The sequence below is a fragment of the Oreochromis niloticus genome, linkage group LG14 (genome assembly GCF_001858045.2).
Source record: "Oreochromis niloticus isolate F11D_XX linkage group LG14, O_niloticus_UMD_NMBU, whole genome shotgun sequence".
In the NCBI taxonomy this organism is placed as follows: domain Eukaryota; kingdom Metazoa; phylum Chordata; class Actinopteri; order Cichliformes; family Cichlidae; genus Oreochromis; species Oreochromis niloticus.
In genome coordinates, this window is record NC_031979.2 from 17,241,744 (window position 1) to 17,259,451 (window position 17,708).

A 17,708-nucleotide genomic window follows, 5' to 3' on the forward strand; every position below is an offset into this window, starting at 1 on the left:
ACGGACTTCCTGTTTTTCAGTCTGGCTGAGCACTTAGTTTGTGAGTCAAAAGTGGCCTTGCTTTACAAGCCTTCATTACTAAAATACATAAAACAATATAATCAGCAAATAAGCATTAAGAATATATATTTATTTCTTAACAGGACATTTCCGTCTGCTAACTTTACTCATTGCTGGTGGTCAGGTGGTCATTAGCGACTTTTGTTCAGTTTTGAATTTTTAGGTATCTACGATTAAATCATTGCCCATTCATTTTTTGGTCTGTCACAGTAAAAATTTGGTTTGCTGTTACTTTATATTTTAGCTGTCAGATAGCAGTGCAATTTTATTAATGGAAATCATTCATCATTTGATCAGTAAACATAATACCTAAAGGACGTTTAAAAATATCAATGCTTGGTGCTTTGCTTTCATTATGACTTTGGTAGCTTTGTTATAAATTGAACAAGCCGATGCAGCAAACTGCGTGGAATGTTGTTTTCTCATATCTTTTTCTGCACACACAGATGCTTGCCTCTTCCATCCGGGGGTACCCGTGTTTCATGATGCTCTCAAGGTAAGCTGGGGTCAGCCCCTATGATACTGTATGCTAAATGCATACATGGGGCGTTGATTCTGCATTAGCCTGCTGTATTCATGGTCATTTTTTACTTACAACTGTTAGAAAAGGGCAACTTTAGCAACAGTTGTTGTTTAAATAAGGATGGTTGTGATGCATGGTGCAAATACAGAGAGAAAAGGTTTGCTGTTGTGTTTTAAGTACTTTGTCTCTGTTACAGGGTTGGTCCTGCTGCAAAAGGGGGAACCACAGACTTCTCAGACTTCCTGAGTATTAAAGTGAGTACAGTTAACAGAAAATTGCAACACTGTTCAGTTTGATCCATTTTTTTCTGTCATGCTTTGGTGTCGAACCCAACCAACTTCTAAACCGAAGCATCGATATTCGGTCAATAATCGTAATTAGCTGACGTCTTTGTTTAGTAATATCGGATACATGGGATCCCTCACGTTGCCTCCAGGTTGAAAAACGATGAAAAGAGAGCCCATTATCCAGCTTCTTGCCTTCACGATCGTGTGATCAAACGTTGCAACTGATAACACAACACGTACGAACCATAGCTGAAGCTGTATCCTGTGTCTAGCCTACTGTCATGGCGGAAAGGGGGCGTGGCCCACCTCCAGTGACGTCAACTCCAAAGCCCTATTGGTTTGAATGTTGATGTTGCATAGTTTGTTCACCAGAGGGCACTCTCCAACCTCCCTCTAATGCACGTGTTTAGATACCAAAAACACAAAAAACCAGGGATGCATACTATGAATAAAGTTAAACAGGAGCCTTTTTTTTCTTCTTTGCCTTAGCTGGCTCGACAAAACTTAACAAGTATCACAATGGTGGTTTTCAATTTTTTTCTGTTAAGCAGGGCTTTCTGCTTCAGGTTTTGAGCACACTAATGTAAAAAAAAAATGTTTTACATTGTCTGAATGTCTTATGCTTTGTTTTCCCCACCAAATGATCCCTGTGAGTGCCACCTACTCCAAATGGAAATGTTATCAGATGATGATTATGATGACAAAATGGTCATAAAAATCTATAAAGAACATAAACAATACAACAGTAAATTGCAACACTATTGCAAATAAAATGAGAGTAATGCTGCCGAAACTCAATCTGGGGATTCAAGTTCAACTTAATATTTTAGTATTTAGTGCTGCTTTATAGTCCTCACGAAGTGGGTGCTTAGTAGTGTTCTAAAACTTTGAACCTGATACATTTAAACAGTAGAGGTTACTGTTCCGCAGCCTAATAAAAGAGATGTGGAAATCACTTTAGTTTGTCAGCAGATCAAAGTGAGATTAATTTTATTGACTGAGCAGGTATTCCTGGTGTTTGTTCTGTGTTCTAGTAGCTGCAATTCCAGCAATATAAAAGAGACTCAACATCAGATTAGACTCTAGTAAAACAGCATTTATATAGTTTCTGCATCACCAAATTAAGATGCATATTCCAGTGACAATGCAGCTCACAATTTGAACTTCATTCAGGAAGGTACAGTTTAACAACTTGCAGTTATGAAACATTTCACCAGCAGAGAGTCTGTGTTGCACTTAAAATATGTTCTAATTGAAAGAATCAGTCAAATTGTGGTCCTTCCAGACAATTTTAAACCACAACAGGATAAATTACCAGGTTAAAAAAAAAACTACTTTAGTGGCACATAAAACTTTGATTTTTAAAGTCAGCAGAGCTTGCTAACCGATTAATCTCACTTCATAGTACACTCTGAGCTGATCCGAGCAGTCAGGCAAATTGTAAACAAGTAATCTGCAATTTGCTGTGATACTGAAACAAGTTTAAAAACAAACTGCATTATCATATTATCTTACTAAGGTCTCATGTATAACGATGTATAACAAATGTTATAGAAATCTTTTTATGTTTGTCTGCCTGAAAGGAAAAGGAAAAAGAAATCGGATTTTTATTCAGATCAGTCTTAAAAATCCTGTATTCGCCCTTTGTGTGTATAAAAGGGCTGCAGCCGGGGGCCCCACAACAGTGAGAAACCAGCAGAGGCAGTGCAGCCAAAGGTGAAGACGTCAGGAAAGAAGAAGGAGATCGGAGAGGAGCTGAAACCTCGAGGAGACCCTTACATCATTCAAGCTCCTAAACCACAGGAGCAGGTCCACAGACCAAGGTCGGCAAATTTGTTTCTCTGTCATCTCTAATTTGCAGAGCAAAGAGTCCCTCCTGCAGCTGTTTTTGGTTTCCTTATTCCCAAAACTAACTTCCTGTAAAGGAATTGATTCAGATGAATAATACAGAAATATAAACTGCTGGTTGACTAGTACTTGTAATTGGTGGCTATCTGACAGGTTTCATCTTTAATCAAAGCTGATTGGTCACAGTTCTTTTGAAGAGAATCTCACAGTCCAAACTATTAAACAAAAAAATTACATTCTTGTCATTTGTATACATATTTTCAGGCATATCAAGAGCCTGTAAAGTTTTGAATGACGTTGCTGTCATGTAAACTAATTGGTGCAAATATGTGAATTCAGGGATACTAAACTTAAATGCCTATCTGCTGTGTTGATAATGAATCATTTACACTTTGTTTGAGTGTGTTTATTTATTTCAGAGATGAGACACCGCTGGTCAGATTACAGCAAAAGGTGTCCCCTTCACTGAAACAGGCTCTTGAAAAACTCAACCTTAATGGCCCTAAATATCCTGAAAACAAAGGTACACACACAGATTTAGATGTTATTGCAGAGAGTTAAAAAAGTGTAAATGGTTTTTGAAAACTAAGCTGTCTTTCTTTTTCTGCACAGAGGAAGAGGGAGAGGAGGTGAAGATTGGTACTTCTTGTAAAAATGGAGGATGCTCTAAGGTATGCTGCAGATTTTTCTGCCAGGCAGAGTCTAAAGTGATTTTTATGTGTCAGTTTAATCAAAAAGTTTAGGTTTTTCAACTTAGAAATTCTATTATATACATAGACCAGAAAAGATGGTTGGATGGGAAAGAAGTTTCTGGATCCGAGAAGTGAAGCCGATGTGGGAATACCTTAAACCTGCATTCTTTTTAATGGCCACCAGGTGGTGACTTGTATAGTTGTGTATACTTACCGATGAGTCTATTGTCTTAAAGTTCATGTAACACGATGTTTTTGTAAATGATAATCCCCTTTTTAGGAAAACTGACAATAAAGAAGGCCATGTTTATAATGTAGCTACCTTGTGATTGACAAGTCATCATCATATATGTGCAGTGTATATTTTAGGCAGTTATATCTTACTATAAACGTAGTTTTCTTTCTTCTATTCTTCTCTATAATGTGTTTTGAAATATTGTTTTTAATGGTAATTGATGATTTAAAAAAAAAAAAGGTTGTTATGACAGTTACATGATTTCTGACTGACTGTTCTATAACAGTCTTACTTTGGACCAGCAAGTGATGAGGAAGTCTGCACTCACCACCCTGGAGTTCCAATTTTCCATGAGGGGTAAGAAGACGTGCAACACGCTGTCCAATTACATTTAGCAAGGTGTTCATTCGGGTTATTTTATTGTGGAGGTGCTTTTGATTGACTGATTATAACGCTATATTTGTCTATATTTCTGCAGTATGAAGTACTGGAGCTGCTGCAGGAGGAAAACATCAGACTTCAACAACTTTCTGTCCCAGCAGGGCTGCACTACAGGAAGCCACCTCTGGAAGAAAAACAATCAGGTCTGTTAGGGAATTAGATCAAAGTGCAAAAATATACAAATATAAGAGCACATTATTATAATCAACACACAGATCTTCACTCCAGTTCATGACTTATGTATTGCATGCAGAGAAAGGGCATTTGTGTCCTGTTCAATCCCCTCTTTAATTTTCCTTCAGTAAAAACATTAACATACTTGCATTTTCTTAAAGGGAATTATATTTAATGTCAATGGAAATGTTGTGAGTAGTGTAAGGCAGAAGAAGCCTTTTTTTTCTCATCTTGTAGCCACTGAAATGTCCCATTCTTGTCATAGTGTAATTAACAAATGTTATAGTTTCCTGATGATGATCATCTTGTCTTTCTCTGACTCTCTCTATCTCCAGGCGATGAAGGTGATGCCGTGTAGATTTGACTGGCACCAGACCGGCAGTCAAGTTATCATCTCCATCTATGCAAAGAACTCCTTGCCAGAGCTCAGTTATGTCGAGGCCAACAGCACCACGGTAAAAACCACAAAGTCATGTTCTACCTCTCACACATACACCCCATCATATCTCTAATTATGACTAATGTTAGTAATAAGTAATTTTCCGATTGTCCCAGGTGAACATTCGTGTAGTGTTTGAAGGAGATAAAGAGTTTGAAAAGAAGATCATTTTATGGGGGGTAAGTGACCACCTTGTATTTCATTATGAACTTTGTTTGCATTTTCATATTAAGCTGTATTGCATGATCACTGTTGATTTTACTTTGACTATTGTTAAATGATTAATATTAATAAAGCAGCATATGCTTTTGGAAAGTTAGGCCTTTGGCGCCCTCCAGTGGTAGTAACGATATAAAATAGAATTAAAAACCTAAAAGACACCGTCCCTTTTCTTGATCCTATCAGGCTGTGGAGGTAAAAAACAGTGCGGTGAACCTGATGGCTTCTAAGATGGAGGTGTCTCTTAAGAAGGATGAACCAATCACATGGGCCCGTCTGGACCTGCCTTCCCTCCCACAGAATCAGGAACAGGAGGACACCAAGCACACATAGCACACTCGGACCTCACTTCCAGCTTGTTCCCCTCTTTAGTCTTTTGTCGCCCGTGTCCTTCCCTTCAGTAGTGTCACTGTGGCAAATCTGATTTCTTGCACTTGACCTCCTTTTGAATCAAATGTGTAATGTCAGACCCTTTATTAGAAGTAAACAGATGAAATCTCAAACCTCGCACAAGTCTGATACAGGCACTAACACTGGCAACGTACTGTAGCTTTAATGAAGGCTTAAGGAATATAACTGTGGTTAGGCAGCTCGTTTATCTAGTCACATGGATGAATCAATTTTAGTCTTAAGTTATCTCTTTGATATTTTTCTCTAATCCCAAAAAGTTGATTCTGTTCATCTGGATGTAGCGTTTTCAGATGTCAGAAATATTTCAAGTCACTTGGATGAGTGACTCGAAATGTTTCTCCCACTGGATTTCCTTACCTGGATGATTGAGCATGCATCAAGACATTTTTCTCTAATGAGTATGTGTTGTTGTCAGCCTCCACAATATGTAATTCATGTGTTATTTCTATGCATTCTCTTTAAGTGTCCTTATACAAAAACCACACAACCTCACAAAACATATTTATGAATGTAAGAACACCAATGTTGTTTCCAGTTAACACAGTATCAGATTTATTCACCCTAATTGTATGGATTATATTTTGTTATTATTATTTGTGAAATTATTGTCATATTTTTGCCTTTACACTGTAACTTTTCCTGGGAGCCGGAACACCTGATTGTCACTTAAGCTTTTTTTTTTTTTTTTTTTTTATAACTGTTGTTCGAATGTCTAGGCTTCATTGCCTCGTAATGTCATTCCTTGTATGTCATAACTTTGACAGCTCAGCATTTTAAACATAGGATAAATGTTTGACAGTGTTTCTAAAACATGAGATCGTTTTATCATCCAATAAACTTTGCTGTGTACCTTTCATTTGAGTAAATTTGTCAAAAAAATCTGAGTGCATAACTAAAATCAGTGATTTTTGTGTCCACGTTTGGCGAGTTGAGTGGACTTGTAACCCCAAATATTATTACAAAACATTAAAAAAAACCCAGATTTATTTATGGAGCCACATCATAAAACAGAAAGTACAAAGATTTCTCAAGGTCTGATGAAGCATTTCTCATTGTTCTTCAGGTCTAGGTGTTCTGGAAAACATCCAAATAAACATGGACTCCCATCTGTGTTGAACTGGAAATGTTATAATTGTCAAATTAAGTATATATTTTTATATTGTCTTCATGCAGGTGGTGTGAGGGTCATGGCAGCAGCATGGACAGTGAAAGCTGCTATGCTGATCTGACGCTTGACTTCCTCCCAGGCCTTTGCTGGGTCAGCTGAGTTCTCAATGTCAAATAAAGCATCATAGATCCCAGGGAAAGACTCCCCTGCATATTTATTGTGGCTGCTGGGAGCAAAAATCACATGCCTGAAAATAGAAGAGATGAATTAAATGGAAGTGTATTGTTAGGGGAATGCACTCACTGGTATTTCAAGAAAAATACTTCTGCTATTTCTGAAAAAAAGAAGCTCAAGAGGGGGAACAAGTAAAGAGGACAAGAGTCTTTACATCTAGTGCCTCTCACAGTCAGCTGTGTTTTCAAATGTATAAATCTGAGAAGCAGTCATGCATACAATTTAAAAGGATCAAAATAATATTTAAAATCTGTTTTAGGAGCCAGTTTAAGAGTCTGAAGGACACTGTAGAGTCTGAAAGGACTCTGTAGTTATCGTGTAATTATTAAAATATAATTACGAACGTTTATAAAAAGAGTGACAGCTGTCTGCATGAAAACATCACATGACAGAATAAACACTTCTAAAAAAATCTAGAAGCTACTACACAGTATTTGTGCCATTTAGAATTTTCTTTTTACTGTTAAATGCACACATAGGATGACTAAACCAAGGTAAACTTGGCTAGTCTTGGGTTTAAAATATCACATTTAGAAAAGAGTAAAATTTTCTACTGTACAGCATAGAGAATATGCATACAGAATATACAGAATATATTCAGTGACAAGGACCGCAGACAAAGCAGTTTTAAAGATTATCTGTCTTGTGAGGTACCCAGTAGCACCAGTGTTTTATTGGAGACTCATATGACATAGGAGCCCATCCCAAAGTGTACTTTGAGACTGGATCGGTAAACCATAGAGCTGAGCTGCACTATGTTTAAATTCAAATTAACTGACAGAAATAGAGGGTGAAGTGGACATCCCAGAAAGACCAATGAGATACAATGAGTGTTACACTTTTCTCATAATAGCCGTTTTCTCAGTTTAATGCTTTATAGTTTCACATGTTATGCCTTGTAAATGTAAACCAAAGAAATAAACCATTCTGTCCTAAGCAGCCATAGTAAGGTGGTGACAACACTAACAAGGCTGCTCAATCTTGAGAAGCTGCAAGTTAAAAACGTTGCTACTGCACAGACTACTGCTTTGTGATGTATTAGTTTTAAGAAATCTTCTTTTGGCTGCTCCCTTTAGGGGTGACAACAGCAGATCATCTGCCTCCATCTGACTCCATCTCTAGTATCCTCATCTGTCACACCACCTCACTGCATGCCCTCTTTCACTACATGCTTAAATCTTCTCCATCATTCCTCTTCTCTCCAGAGCATTGCCTCCACCTGTCCAGGTATTCTCAAAGAATAATACAAAGCTACAGACATGTTTTTGCAAAATTTTTTAAATTTTTTAAAAATGAATTAATTTAGATCAATCTTACTGCTCATAATAATGCTAACTCAGTCCATGCTGCTAACTAATGGGCAGTATACTGAGGTGTAGCTGTAAAACAATACAAAAGAATAGAAAAATGTTTTTTGTGTATGTTTGTGAGAAACTAACCTGTAGAAAGGTCTGCCAGGTAAGCCCAGAGGGTCTATAAAGGCTCTCTCCAAGTACATAAGCTGATCGTTCATGATCCGTAGCTGAAGAGGACTGCACATACACAAAAACATACTATTACACCTCCATCTGAGGTGTCTCGAGACACATTTCAAGGAATGTATAAAGTGGAAACATGCGGATAAGTATAGTGAAGCATTTGTTTAAGATGCCTGAAACTTTTAACGCGTTAAACACAATTCGTACTCCGCTTTGTTGAGAGTCTGAAGGCGCTCGTGGAAATCCCTGGCTGCAACAGTGAAGTTCTCGACTGCAGAAAAGAGGGAATCTGGAGAAAATAGATAAAATTAAAAAGTGTGCACCACATATACTGTGACAGCAGTTCTGCAATCTTTGGGTCATGACATTATTATATTAATAGTGACCATAACTCACCAAATGACACCTTATACATCACCATCGCCCTCAAGTTCTTCTGGGCCAGCTGTGCTATGCTCTGTGCATATTTCCTCAGTGAATCTGCATACTCATTAACATCCAGAGGGAGCAGCTGGGAGTCAGCCAACAGGAAGATGAGTGCACCTCTCACCTGGGCCACCGCCTGAAGCCTCTTAAACGAGGGGTCGTAGAACTTCTCCACGATCTCGAAGGTTTCATACACACTGTGATAGACTGGATAGCTACTGTAGCGCTCTGTTTTCTGAATGGACACATGAAATACTTCACCATGAGTCCATGTTTGCTCACAGTTACTTAACCTCTACAATAAAGACCCTTCAGTCTCTTATTCTTATTCGCCTCTTATTCTCACTAAGATACTCCACCCTTTGGTAAAGACAGAAGCCAAACTTTCAATAACATCGATCTTGAATAAAACACAGTAGATTTACATTGTAGTAGAAAATAAAAATGCAAATATAAAGAACTCTGGATATACAAAGGCTTACACTTGAATACAGCAAAAGCACATAGCAATATACCTTAATTGTGATAAAAACAACTATATGGATAAATGTGGGAGTGCAGCATGTCTCACCGCGTTCTTGGTGTATCGAGCTCGGCCTGAAGCAATTCCCAGACGGATAAAATAGGCCTCGAAATCACTGCCTGACCCAAGTTTACTGATCCTACGAAACACCAGGATTGAGCCATATAAGTGAAAAATGAGCGAGACTCTTCACATTCAAAATTTAACTAAAAGTTCAGTGTTTTGACCACAAGTTTTAGTGGTCAAAACACTAAAAGACTAGACTGAATAGATATTGGTTTTTAAGTAGAATGTATATGCACTCGTTGGATGTTTTATAAGATACACTTTGCAAAGTATTCAGTTTGACCTTCTGTCTTCAGAAAAAGTTGCTTTCTAACATGGAGTGTTATCTTTCTGGAATCAACCGTCAGAATCCCTTTTTTATTAGCATGATCAGAAACAATACTCAGGTAGACTGTGGTGTTTAAACGATGCTCTGTTGGTACTGAAGACCCCAAAGTGAAAAATAATGTCCCCCACATAATTACATCATCACCAGCCTGAAATGTTCACAAAAGGCCAGATCAATCCACGATTTCATGTTTTTAATACCAACTTCTGACCCTACCATCCATCCAAACAGCCAAATTTAGACTCATCAGACCAGCAAACGTTCTTCCAATCTTCTATTGTCCAATTTTGGTGACCCCATGTTGTTAGCTAACATGACTCACATCTGGTGTGGTCTTCTTCTGCCGTAGACCATCTTCTTTAAAAATTCATTTATTGTGAATCTTCTGCATTCCTTGGTTGTAAAAAATGGTTCTCTGAGTAACTGTAGCCTTCCTGTCAGCTGGAAGCAGTCATTCGCCTCTGACCCCTGCAATCAACAAGGCACTTTCTCCCAGAGAACTGCTGCTCAGTACATATTTTCTCTTTTTGGGACCATCCTCTGTAAACCCTAGAGATGGTTGTGTGGGAAAATCCCAGTAGATCAGCAGTTTCTGAAATACTCAGACCAGCCCATCTGACACCAACACAATGTGCCCAAATGGCAACATTTTTTACTGTTGCTTATCAATAATAATGCTTATTATCCTATTTTGTCTAACTTTGTAGCTTTCTACCTGGGTGCATCACGGTCATTTGTCCAGTTGTCCCTCTTATGCCAGCTCTCGTACAGAGACACTCCCTCTTCTCCTTCTTCTGGACTGGGTATCTGCTCCAAAACATAAAAACAGATGACCTCAGGGTCGACAGAAGAGGATGCTTGTACAAGCATCATATACTTAGATCTGTGGTAGTTTAAATCTGCCCACCTGCTTCGTGATGTCATACGCCAAAGTATGCAGTGATGGAGTGCAGTCAACCCTCAGAGTGTACATACCTGGAGTTTAAAAAGACATGCACACATACAAATAAAACCATAAACAACCTGGCACTAAGTTTTTTTTCAATATGTGCACAGAAAAACATTCTCACCCTCTATTGCAGAGTCTGCATTGATGTAGGCCACAGCTCTCTCCTGCAGAAGCCTGGCATTATCCTGACGAGGAGGGTGAAGTGAGGTCATTCTGTGTGTGTTTTAGATAGCATGTGTGTACATTTGCATATACGGTACCTCTGCCCATTCTGTAGATCCCAGCAGTCCAAACTCCTCTGCATCCCAGCTGGCAAATATTATAGTCCTCCTTGGCCTCCAGCCTACACACACAAACAGATGTGAATGAATCCTGAGTATTAATACAGTAATTATTTCATTCACTCACTGGGAAAATCATACCTGTACTTAGCAGCCTGCCAGCACTCCTGACAGTTTCATGGACCACTGCTGCGCCAGACATGGGATCGATTCCTCCAAACACCCAGGCATCGCGGTGCCCTCCGAGAATCACATACCTGTCTACACAAACCCACCAACAGTACATGTAGCAAGAGATGTTAAATAAAAAGACACTAAGACACTGTTTCCTAAGACACTAAGAGGTTTTAATGTCTCTGAACAGACAAACAAAAATCAAGCTGTATTTTCATTCCTATATATCGTACTGTATGCAGACATCGAATTTGTTTGTGTATTGTAATATTTAAAGAAATTAGTTTACTGCTGAACTGTATATAACCACCATCCTTAACATTGTATTAATTATCATTCATCAAAGCGTTTATTGAAGCTGCTGGCATTATGTTATAATTTATATTATAGGGGTTATCATAATCAAATATTAACATGTTTATTACAGGTGCAGTTATAACTACTTTAAAAGGATTGAGTTAAATATATATATCAAAACTCATATGCTGAGTATATTGTTACAGTACAATAGTAGCTGAGCAAAGGCCTGAATGTATTCAGCTTCTTGTGGTATTTGAGTTTGCCTAGTTACAGGTGACAGCAGGATGTCCAGTCCATGGTGACCTCAAAGGCCTTAGATCATCACCATATTCGGAAAAGGATGCCAGAAAGAGGAACCTCTGTGTTTGCATTTAATTCTTAAAATACATGAATGTTCTGTACATGCAAATTATGTGCTTGTAAACGCAAGAAGGGGCGTTACAATACCCTGATGTTATAAAAGCAATCTAGAGTGTATTTTGGGCAGAGATGTACAACTGTTTTGCAGTTTGCACCTCTCCACGCTGCGTGCATTAAAATCAATTGTTTGAACGACCTCTTCTGGACTATCATTGTTTTACTCTCATCCTCAATTTCGAACCCGTAACAGTATGCACGCTGCGGTCTGCACGTTAATGCTAATTGTGTGATGCAGAATGAAGGGTTTCTGGTACCTGGCTCCTGAGCTCCTCTAATCTTTCCAATGACGTTGTAGATTCTGGTTACCTGGTTGTTAGTGTGGATGTTCATACGCACCTTCCTGAGAGAGGCAGATTGAGGAATGAGTGATACACGCAAAGGTATTAAGACACAAACAGGCCAAAATAATTTAACAGGAAATGACTAGTGCAAAAACTTGGGGATCAGGTCTGGGGTATAAGTTTTAACACACACAAAATGCTATTATCTAAGTTTGTTTTATGATGAATGGCCTCAGAACAACTTTAAACTGCTCAAAATTTAGGTCTGCTAGGAACAGCTGATTTGATTTGTTGTGTGCGTTTAATTATGTCTCTCACACACAGGCGGTACAAAGGCCTCCATTGTATTTCAGTTGGCTTGATGCCACTGGGTCACGGAATGTGAACGAGAGCAACAAAAAGAGGAGACAAACACTAAAAACAGACTGGAGACTGGACTGAAGTGGCAGAGGAATAACAGCCAGCAGGAGAGGAAAGAGGTTTATTATGAAAATGTGAAGGATTTAAGCTTTAGACAAGAACTTACTGGCTCTTAAAGTCATCTGTAAAGCCTGGGCCAATCCTATAGGAGACGTTCAGAGCTCCCTTCCAATTGTTGGGTGGAATCTCTCCTCCCATGTTACTGTAACATGAAAAATTATTTACAAATTCACTAGCAATTTCATCCAGGGGCCCCCGGTGAAATGTATCATTTGTTACCTTAAATTCCAGATGGAAGTGAAAGTGAAAACAATGCTCTAATAAATTGGTCATTATTACCAAGTGTTTGAAAAGAAAAAAAAATATTCGTACTTCAGAAGAAGAATAGCGTCGTGGAAGCCAATTGGATGCACAGGGATGTTGGGAAGTCCTACTCCATCCTCTGGGCTGAATCTGTAGGTGTATTCTGCAGGAGAGGAAACTCTATGCTGTTAGGTAAACTCTATGTAGAATAGTGGTCAGAAGTTTACTTACAGTCTTCATGGGCATAAATATCATGGTAATTTGGGGCTTTGAATGATTGCTTTGAACTGTTCTTTTTTCAGGGTGGAATGATTGCACAAAATCTTTATTGACTTTAACAAAAAAGAACTGTGTGCACAAGTTTTAAAATATCTTGGATTTTCGCTAATCTAATCTAATCTAATCTAATGTAATCTAATGTAATCTAATCATAGACTCAAAATTATACACATAGGGTCAAAAGTATATATACATCCCCACTAATATTTGGCTAAATATTTCTTAGCAAGTTGGCCCTCGACCAGATGCTTTTGGTGGCCATCAACATCTTTCTGGTGTAATTCTGGTTCGATATTGGTTGATTTCTTGGCATAGACTCTGCCTTTAAGCATAGCCCATACCAGGAAACCAACTAATTTAACTGAACTTGATCAGTTCTGATAAGAAAGTGGTCAATTATCCAGTCATAAATATGGCAGAAACTTGTTGATGACTACCAAAAGTTTCTAGTCAGGCTCTAACTTACGCAACAGTTAATATATTAAATACTTCTGACCCTGTATGTAAAAGTTTGAGTAACTGTGTGAATTAGAGAAAATTCAAGATCACTTAAAACTTGTATACCTAATTCTTCTTCTTTAAAGTCATTAAAGGTGCTTCAAAGAAACCATTAAAAGCCCCAAATTACTATGACATCCATGCTCATGATGAGAGTACAGACTCTAGCACATGGCAGCGACCACCTTTAGCAGGGTACCCTGGTGTGAGCGGGTCTCCTGCTCCATTCAGGTTGAGAACATTTCCTCTCTGAGCTCCTCTGCCAGGTAGGTTCCAGCCGTCGGGGTAGGGCTGCAAGTAAACAAATTTTAAAATGCTAATTCTTACATTTTTGTCTTGACGTGCCAGTGGTCAGACTGTGAGTGAAGAAAAGGTTAATCACAAATTAATTGCAGTTGTTTGTAGATACTGTCACTGCATTGTGGCTTTTTAAAATTCCCACCTGGATTCCATCAGCCCAGTAATCTGCTGGGTCTGAGAACATAATGATCCCTTTTGCTCCAGCTAACACGGCGTTCTTCACCTGGCAGACAGACAGGGTGAGAGGGAGAGAGGGAGCTGTGGGTCATTTTGAAGAAAAGGTGTCATGTTTGTTCTCAACCAGTCATCACATAATCACATGACTGATGTGACATTGACAGAGTGCATTAATCGCTTAAGGATGAGTGAGAATTTAAACATTTTTGGCATATTTTGAAATTTACCAGGAAAAACACTTTTCTTACCTTATTGCCTCTGAATATTTTTCCATATCTGACAATGACAATCTTCCCTGTCACATTGATGCCCATCACCCTTTGTAACTGAGAAAAGTCTTCTGTGCGACCATAGTTGACATACACCAGGTCCCCCTGAAGAGAAACAAACAAGAAGCAAAGGCCTCAGGTGCCTGTTTTAATATTATAATTGTTCGTGTGTACACATGTTCGTTTACCTCAGGCTGTCCTTTGGCAGAAAAAGCACTGTATGGAGGTACGATGTTGGAAATATCTTCATAACCCTGTGGAACCGGCTCAGCCAAGGAAGTGTTAAAAATCTGAGAAAGTAAAGACAGACGAGGCAAAACCAAACTGGATTAAAACAACTGATGAAACTCTTTCCTCGCTTCCATCAGAAGCTGGTCAGCTGTGAATTCAGCTTTGATCTTGTCAAAAAGCAAAAACACACGACAATGGTTGTCTGGACTAGATTGCAAAGCATCTAGAAAAAGAGCAGAGTTAACCAACACAGAAGCAGATGCCTCCCTTTGATGTATACCATAAGCAAATACACCAACAGCAGAAAATAAAGGATGACAGTATAAACTGGACGCTTTTGGGTCCTTACTTATATAGAGCACAGGACCACACGACTCCTGCTTGTTATGGTGTGAAGCACCTCTGTCAAATGTGACCAGCCTACCTACTACACACAGATCCCCACAGAGTTGAGCGTTTTTAAAACATTCAGCAAGCTTTCCATTATACTGCCTATTAAATGTCTTACAGCCTCCCTTAAAGGCCAGTCTGCTGTGTGAAGTCACCATATAAACATAGAGATACAGCTTTCCCTGAAGTCACACAGAGTTCAGTTCCTAAAGCATGGAGTTACACTCACTAAGACACAAAATAGCAGTAGTTTTTTCCACTCCAGTTACATGCAGCATATTGCAGGAACTTCAGATCACACTGAAGAAGATTATGTCAGGTATATAAAATTAAACTTCAGATCATACAAGGTGGGATTCATATATGTGACAAGGTTAACTGACAGTCGTTCACTCTGGTGTATAAATCTCAATTATTCCCATTGATCTCCCTGTCATAAGTGTTCTAACATGTGCAGCACTGTATTTAAGTACACATTAAAGGTACTGGCACTGCATTGGAGGGAAACACTGTTTTAATTTAACTACATCTGATAGCCAAAGCCACTTTATAAATTGAGGTTAACTGATCAGTTACAATACTGAGAAACTATTTTTAAGATTTGAAGTTTCTTTTCAAGTAAAATTCCAAACACTAAACTTCTTCTTTTCTCATCTGAGTTTTAAAAAACATTTGGGGGGCATGCTACATCTGTGTGATGAAATACAGCTCAAGCTGACTTCCTGAAATAATTTCCAGGCTTCAGACATTTAGCTGCTCTGATTGCTTTTAAACTCCTTAATGCATCCCAACCAGCTGATATATGACAGTGCACTAATACTGTTTTTCTGTGTTGTATCATTATCAGACACAGAGGTTTATCTCACACCGAGACCTTAAAAGGACCTTGGACTCAAACAAGTAAGTCTTGCATTTCTGTGGTGAAGACTATCAGAAGGGTGGGGGAGGAGAGGAGAGGGGGGTTGAAGTAATATGTTACTGTGTGTCATCTCTACATGCAGTCAGCAACTTTGTTACCTCTCCAGATACAGTGAGAAGTAGTAAGAGGTCTGAATGTTCAAATGCATGGGAAAATCACAAGAGGCTTTTAATTCTTGAGGTGGTGAAATGGATTAGTGTCACTAAATGTTTCCCACTGTGTGAACTACAAATAAATCCAAAGTGGTTTCACTATCTGAACACAAGACATGAAAATGGTTGTTTTACAGATTATGCAATGACATAACCATGACTTCCATCCGAATGCGATAAAAACTCAGAGCAGAAAATATTGCACCAGACACAAGTAGAGGTATGCATCATATAGAAAGGTTGTACAACAATTTGCATGCTGTCTTTTGGAATCAATGTTGCATCAACATGCACTTTCAGTACACATTTTTCCAGCATACTGTACCTCATTGCCAAGGTGATCAACAATTGAGATGTAATTTGGTTGTGACTCATTGGGATAGGACAAGAGGACATCATATGGCACCATCTCCACTGAGTCTAATCCAAACATCTGCCACTCTTTCATGATCTGCTCCGCATACTTCAGGTTCTGCTCTGTGCCTGCCAGGTGAGGAAGTTGTGTAAATTTCCTGTGGAGAGGATGCTGATGGTTACAGTGGCACTGTTATGTGGAGAATAGCACTTTGAACTGAATACATAAAAAATAAATGTAAAGAAAATTATTACATGCATTCAAGGCTGATACATGATTTCACTTGAACGCAACTTGATGCACATGCCCAGATGTTTTCACTTAACTGAAACAGTTCATGTTGCTATAGTTCACCTTCAGGTTCTTTGGATCAACACTAGACTCCACAATTAAAATCAAAACTAAATATTTAGTAACCAGCATGATTTCAGTTCACTTTGCTGGAGTCCTCAGAGGTCTCAACAAACCACCTGGCACACCATGTTAGATTTGGGTGAGTCAGTGGGATGTCAGTGTCATGACTCGCACTGCTGTGCGACTAAAAACATTGGAACAGAGGTGGACAAAACTGTTAAACATATCTATCTCCTCCAATAGAGACCACTGCAATACAGAGCTACACAACAGATTCAGTATACTGGTGATCACTTTTTACCTGAGATGTTCTCTGATCTTATCTGCCTTCATTTCCCCCAGAAAATCCTTCAGGTAATGGCTGGAATCCTTGTGGTTTTGTGTGTTTGAAGGCTTTGCAAACCAGCCTACACATAGACAAACAGAGCACAAACAAGCACTGAGTGAGTTGCAATGGCATCACTTCTCCTAAGAAGAAAATTGCTATCACACACACTACTTTTTGTTATTTTGTGTTTAAAATTGTTATTTTAAAGAGGAAACAGCAGGCTATGGATGGACTCTAGTGGCTGTACTGGTGCTTAACAAAGGGTTGGCAGTGTTATATTCTAAGGTTTGATGGGTTTATGGAGTGAGTGTTAACCTGCTGTGAGCACAAAGATGTCAAATCTGTCAGTGTGGTGACACTCAAGCTCTCAAAACTGTGCCATCACAAATGGCACTAAGTACTTTAAACAGTTCACATGAATCATTTTAGAGAAAAGCTTTATGTCCTTAAACAGTGTATTTATTTAAGTCATTTAGTTAACTCTCTCTGGTTTCTTCATTAATACTCATATCCAGGACAGCTATGCTGTTGTTCCCTCAATGCCATTAGAGACTTCATTAAAAATAAACAGAAAAGCACACAGGCAATATCAGTCAGTACGCAGATAAAGCTAGGGTTGGGTTTTCACGCTTACCTATGCAAAAGCCCAGCAAAAACAAAACTGTCACAATCACAATCCACTTGATCCACCGAATCCACCTGCTCTCTTTCCTCATTTTAGAACTGCACGGCTCCAACTTTTCCACACGCGGACACAACTGACTCTACGAGGCAGAGATAACGATAGAGAGTAATTTGTTTGAGGAGTGCACAGCAGGGGAATGGCAGAGTGAGGT

At 38.8% G+C, this 17,708-nt stretch overlaps 2 protein-coding genes across 2 annotated transcripts; one reads left to right on the forward strand and one right to left on the reverse strand.

Annotated features, from left to right (window-relative positions):
* The first annotated feature begins 506 nt into the window (after window positions 1-506).
* chordc1a (cysteine and histidine-rich domain (CHORD) containing 1a) lies at window positions 507-6,305 on the forward strand. The gene is made up of 10 exons (XM_013269386.3): window positions 507-556; window positions 780-837; window positions 2,530-2,693; window positions 3,138-3,241; window positions 3,331-3,389; window positions 3,932-4,002; window positions 4,124-4,229; window positions 4,596-4,715; window positions 4,816-4,878; window positions 5,105-6,305. Exons 1-10 carry the CDS (start codon window positions 507-509, stop codon window positions 5,249-5,251), a joined length of 942 nt encoding a protein of 313 aa, XP_013124840.2. The 3' UTR covers window positions 5,252-6,305.
* naalad2 (N-acetylated alpha-linked acidic dipeptidase 2) lies at window positions 5,858-17,708 on the reverse strand. Its single transcript, XM_003441651.4, has 20 exons — window positions 17,507-17,708; window positions 16,846-16,951; window positions 16,161-16,347; window positions 14,332-14,433; window positions 14,123-14,248; window positions 13,840-13,920; window positions 13,583-13,688; window positions 12,690-12,783; window positions 12,424-12,519; window positions 11,871-11,956; window positions 10,864-10,983; window positions 10,702-10,784; window positions 10,563-10,626; window positions 10,400-10,467; window positions 10,208-10,299; window positions 9,147-9,237; window positions 8,546-8,810; window positions 8,357-8,438; window positions 8,111-8,203; window positions 5,858-6,684 (listed from the first exon to the last, which is right to left on the reverse strand). The coding sequence occupies exons 1-20, from the start codon at window positions 17,586-17,588 to the stop codon at window positions 6,495-6,497; spliced, it is 2,214 nt and encodes a 737-aa protein (XP_003441699.1). The 5' UTR covers window positions 17,589-17,708; the 3' UTR covers window positions 5,858-6,494.

Coding starts and splice junctions, on each gene's coding strand:
- naalad2 (XM_003441651.4), bottom strand. CDS start 17,588: ATGAGGAAAGAGAGCAGGTGGATTCGGTGGATCAAGTGGATTGTGATT. Junction 16,952..17,506: donor TTTGCTGGGCTTTTGCATAG/GTAAGCGTGAAA, acceptor GTCTATGTGTAG/GCTGGTTTGCAAAGCCTTCA. Junction 10,984..11,870: donor TAGAGGAGCTCAGGAGCCAG/GTACCAGAAACC, acceptor GGGTTTGTGTAG/ACAGGTATGTGATTCTCGGA.
- chordc1a (XM_013269386.3), top strand. CDS start 507: ATGCTTGCCTCTTCCATCCGGGGGTACCCGTGTTTCATGATGCTCTCA. Junction 4,003..4,123: donor GTTCCAATTTTCCATGAGGG/GTAAGAAGACGT, acceptor ATATTTCTGCAG/TATGAAGTACTGGAGCTGCT. Junction 4,230..4,595: donor TCTGGAAGAAAAACAATCAG/GTCTGTTAGGGA, acceptor CTCTATCTCCAG/GCGATGAAGGTGATGCCGTG.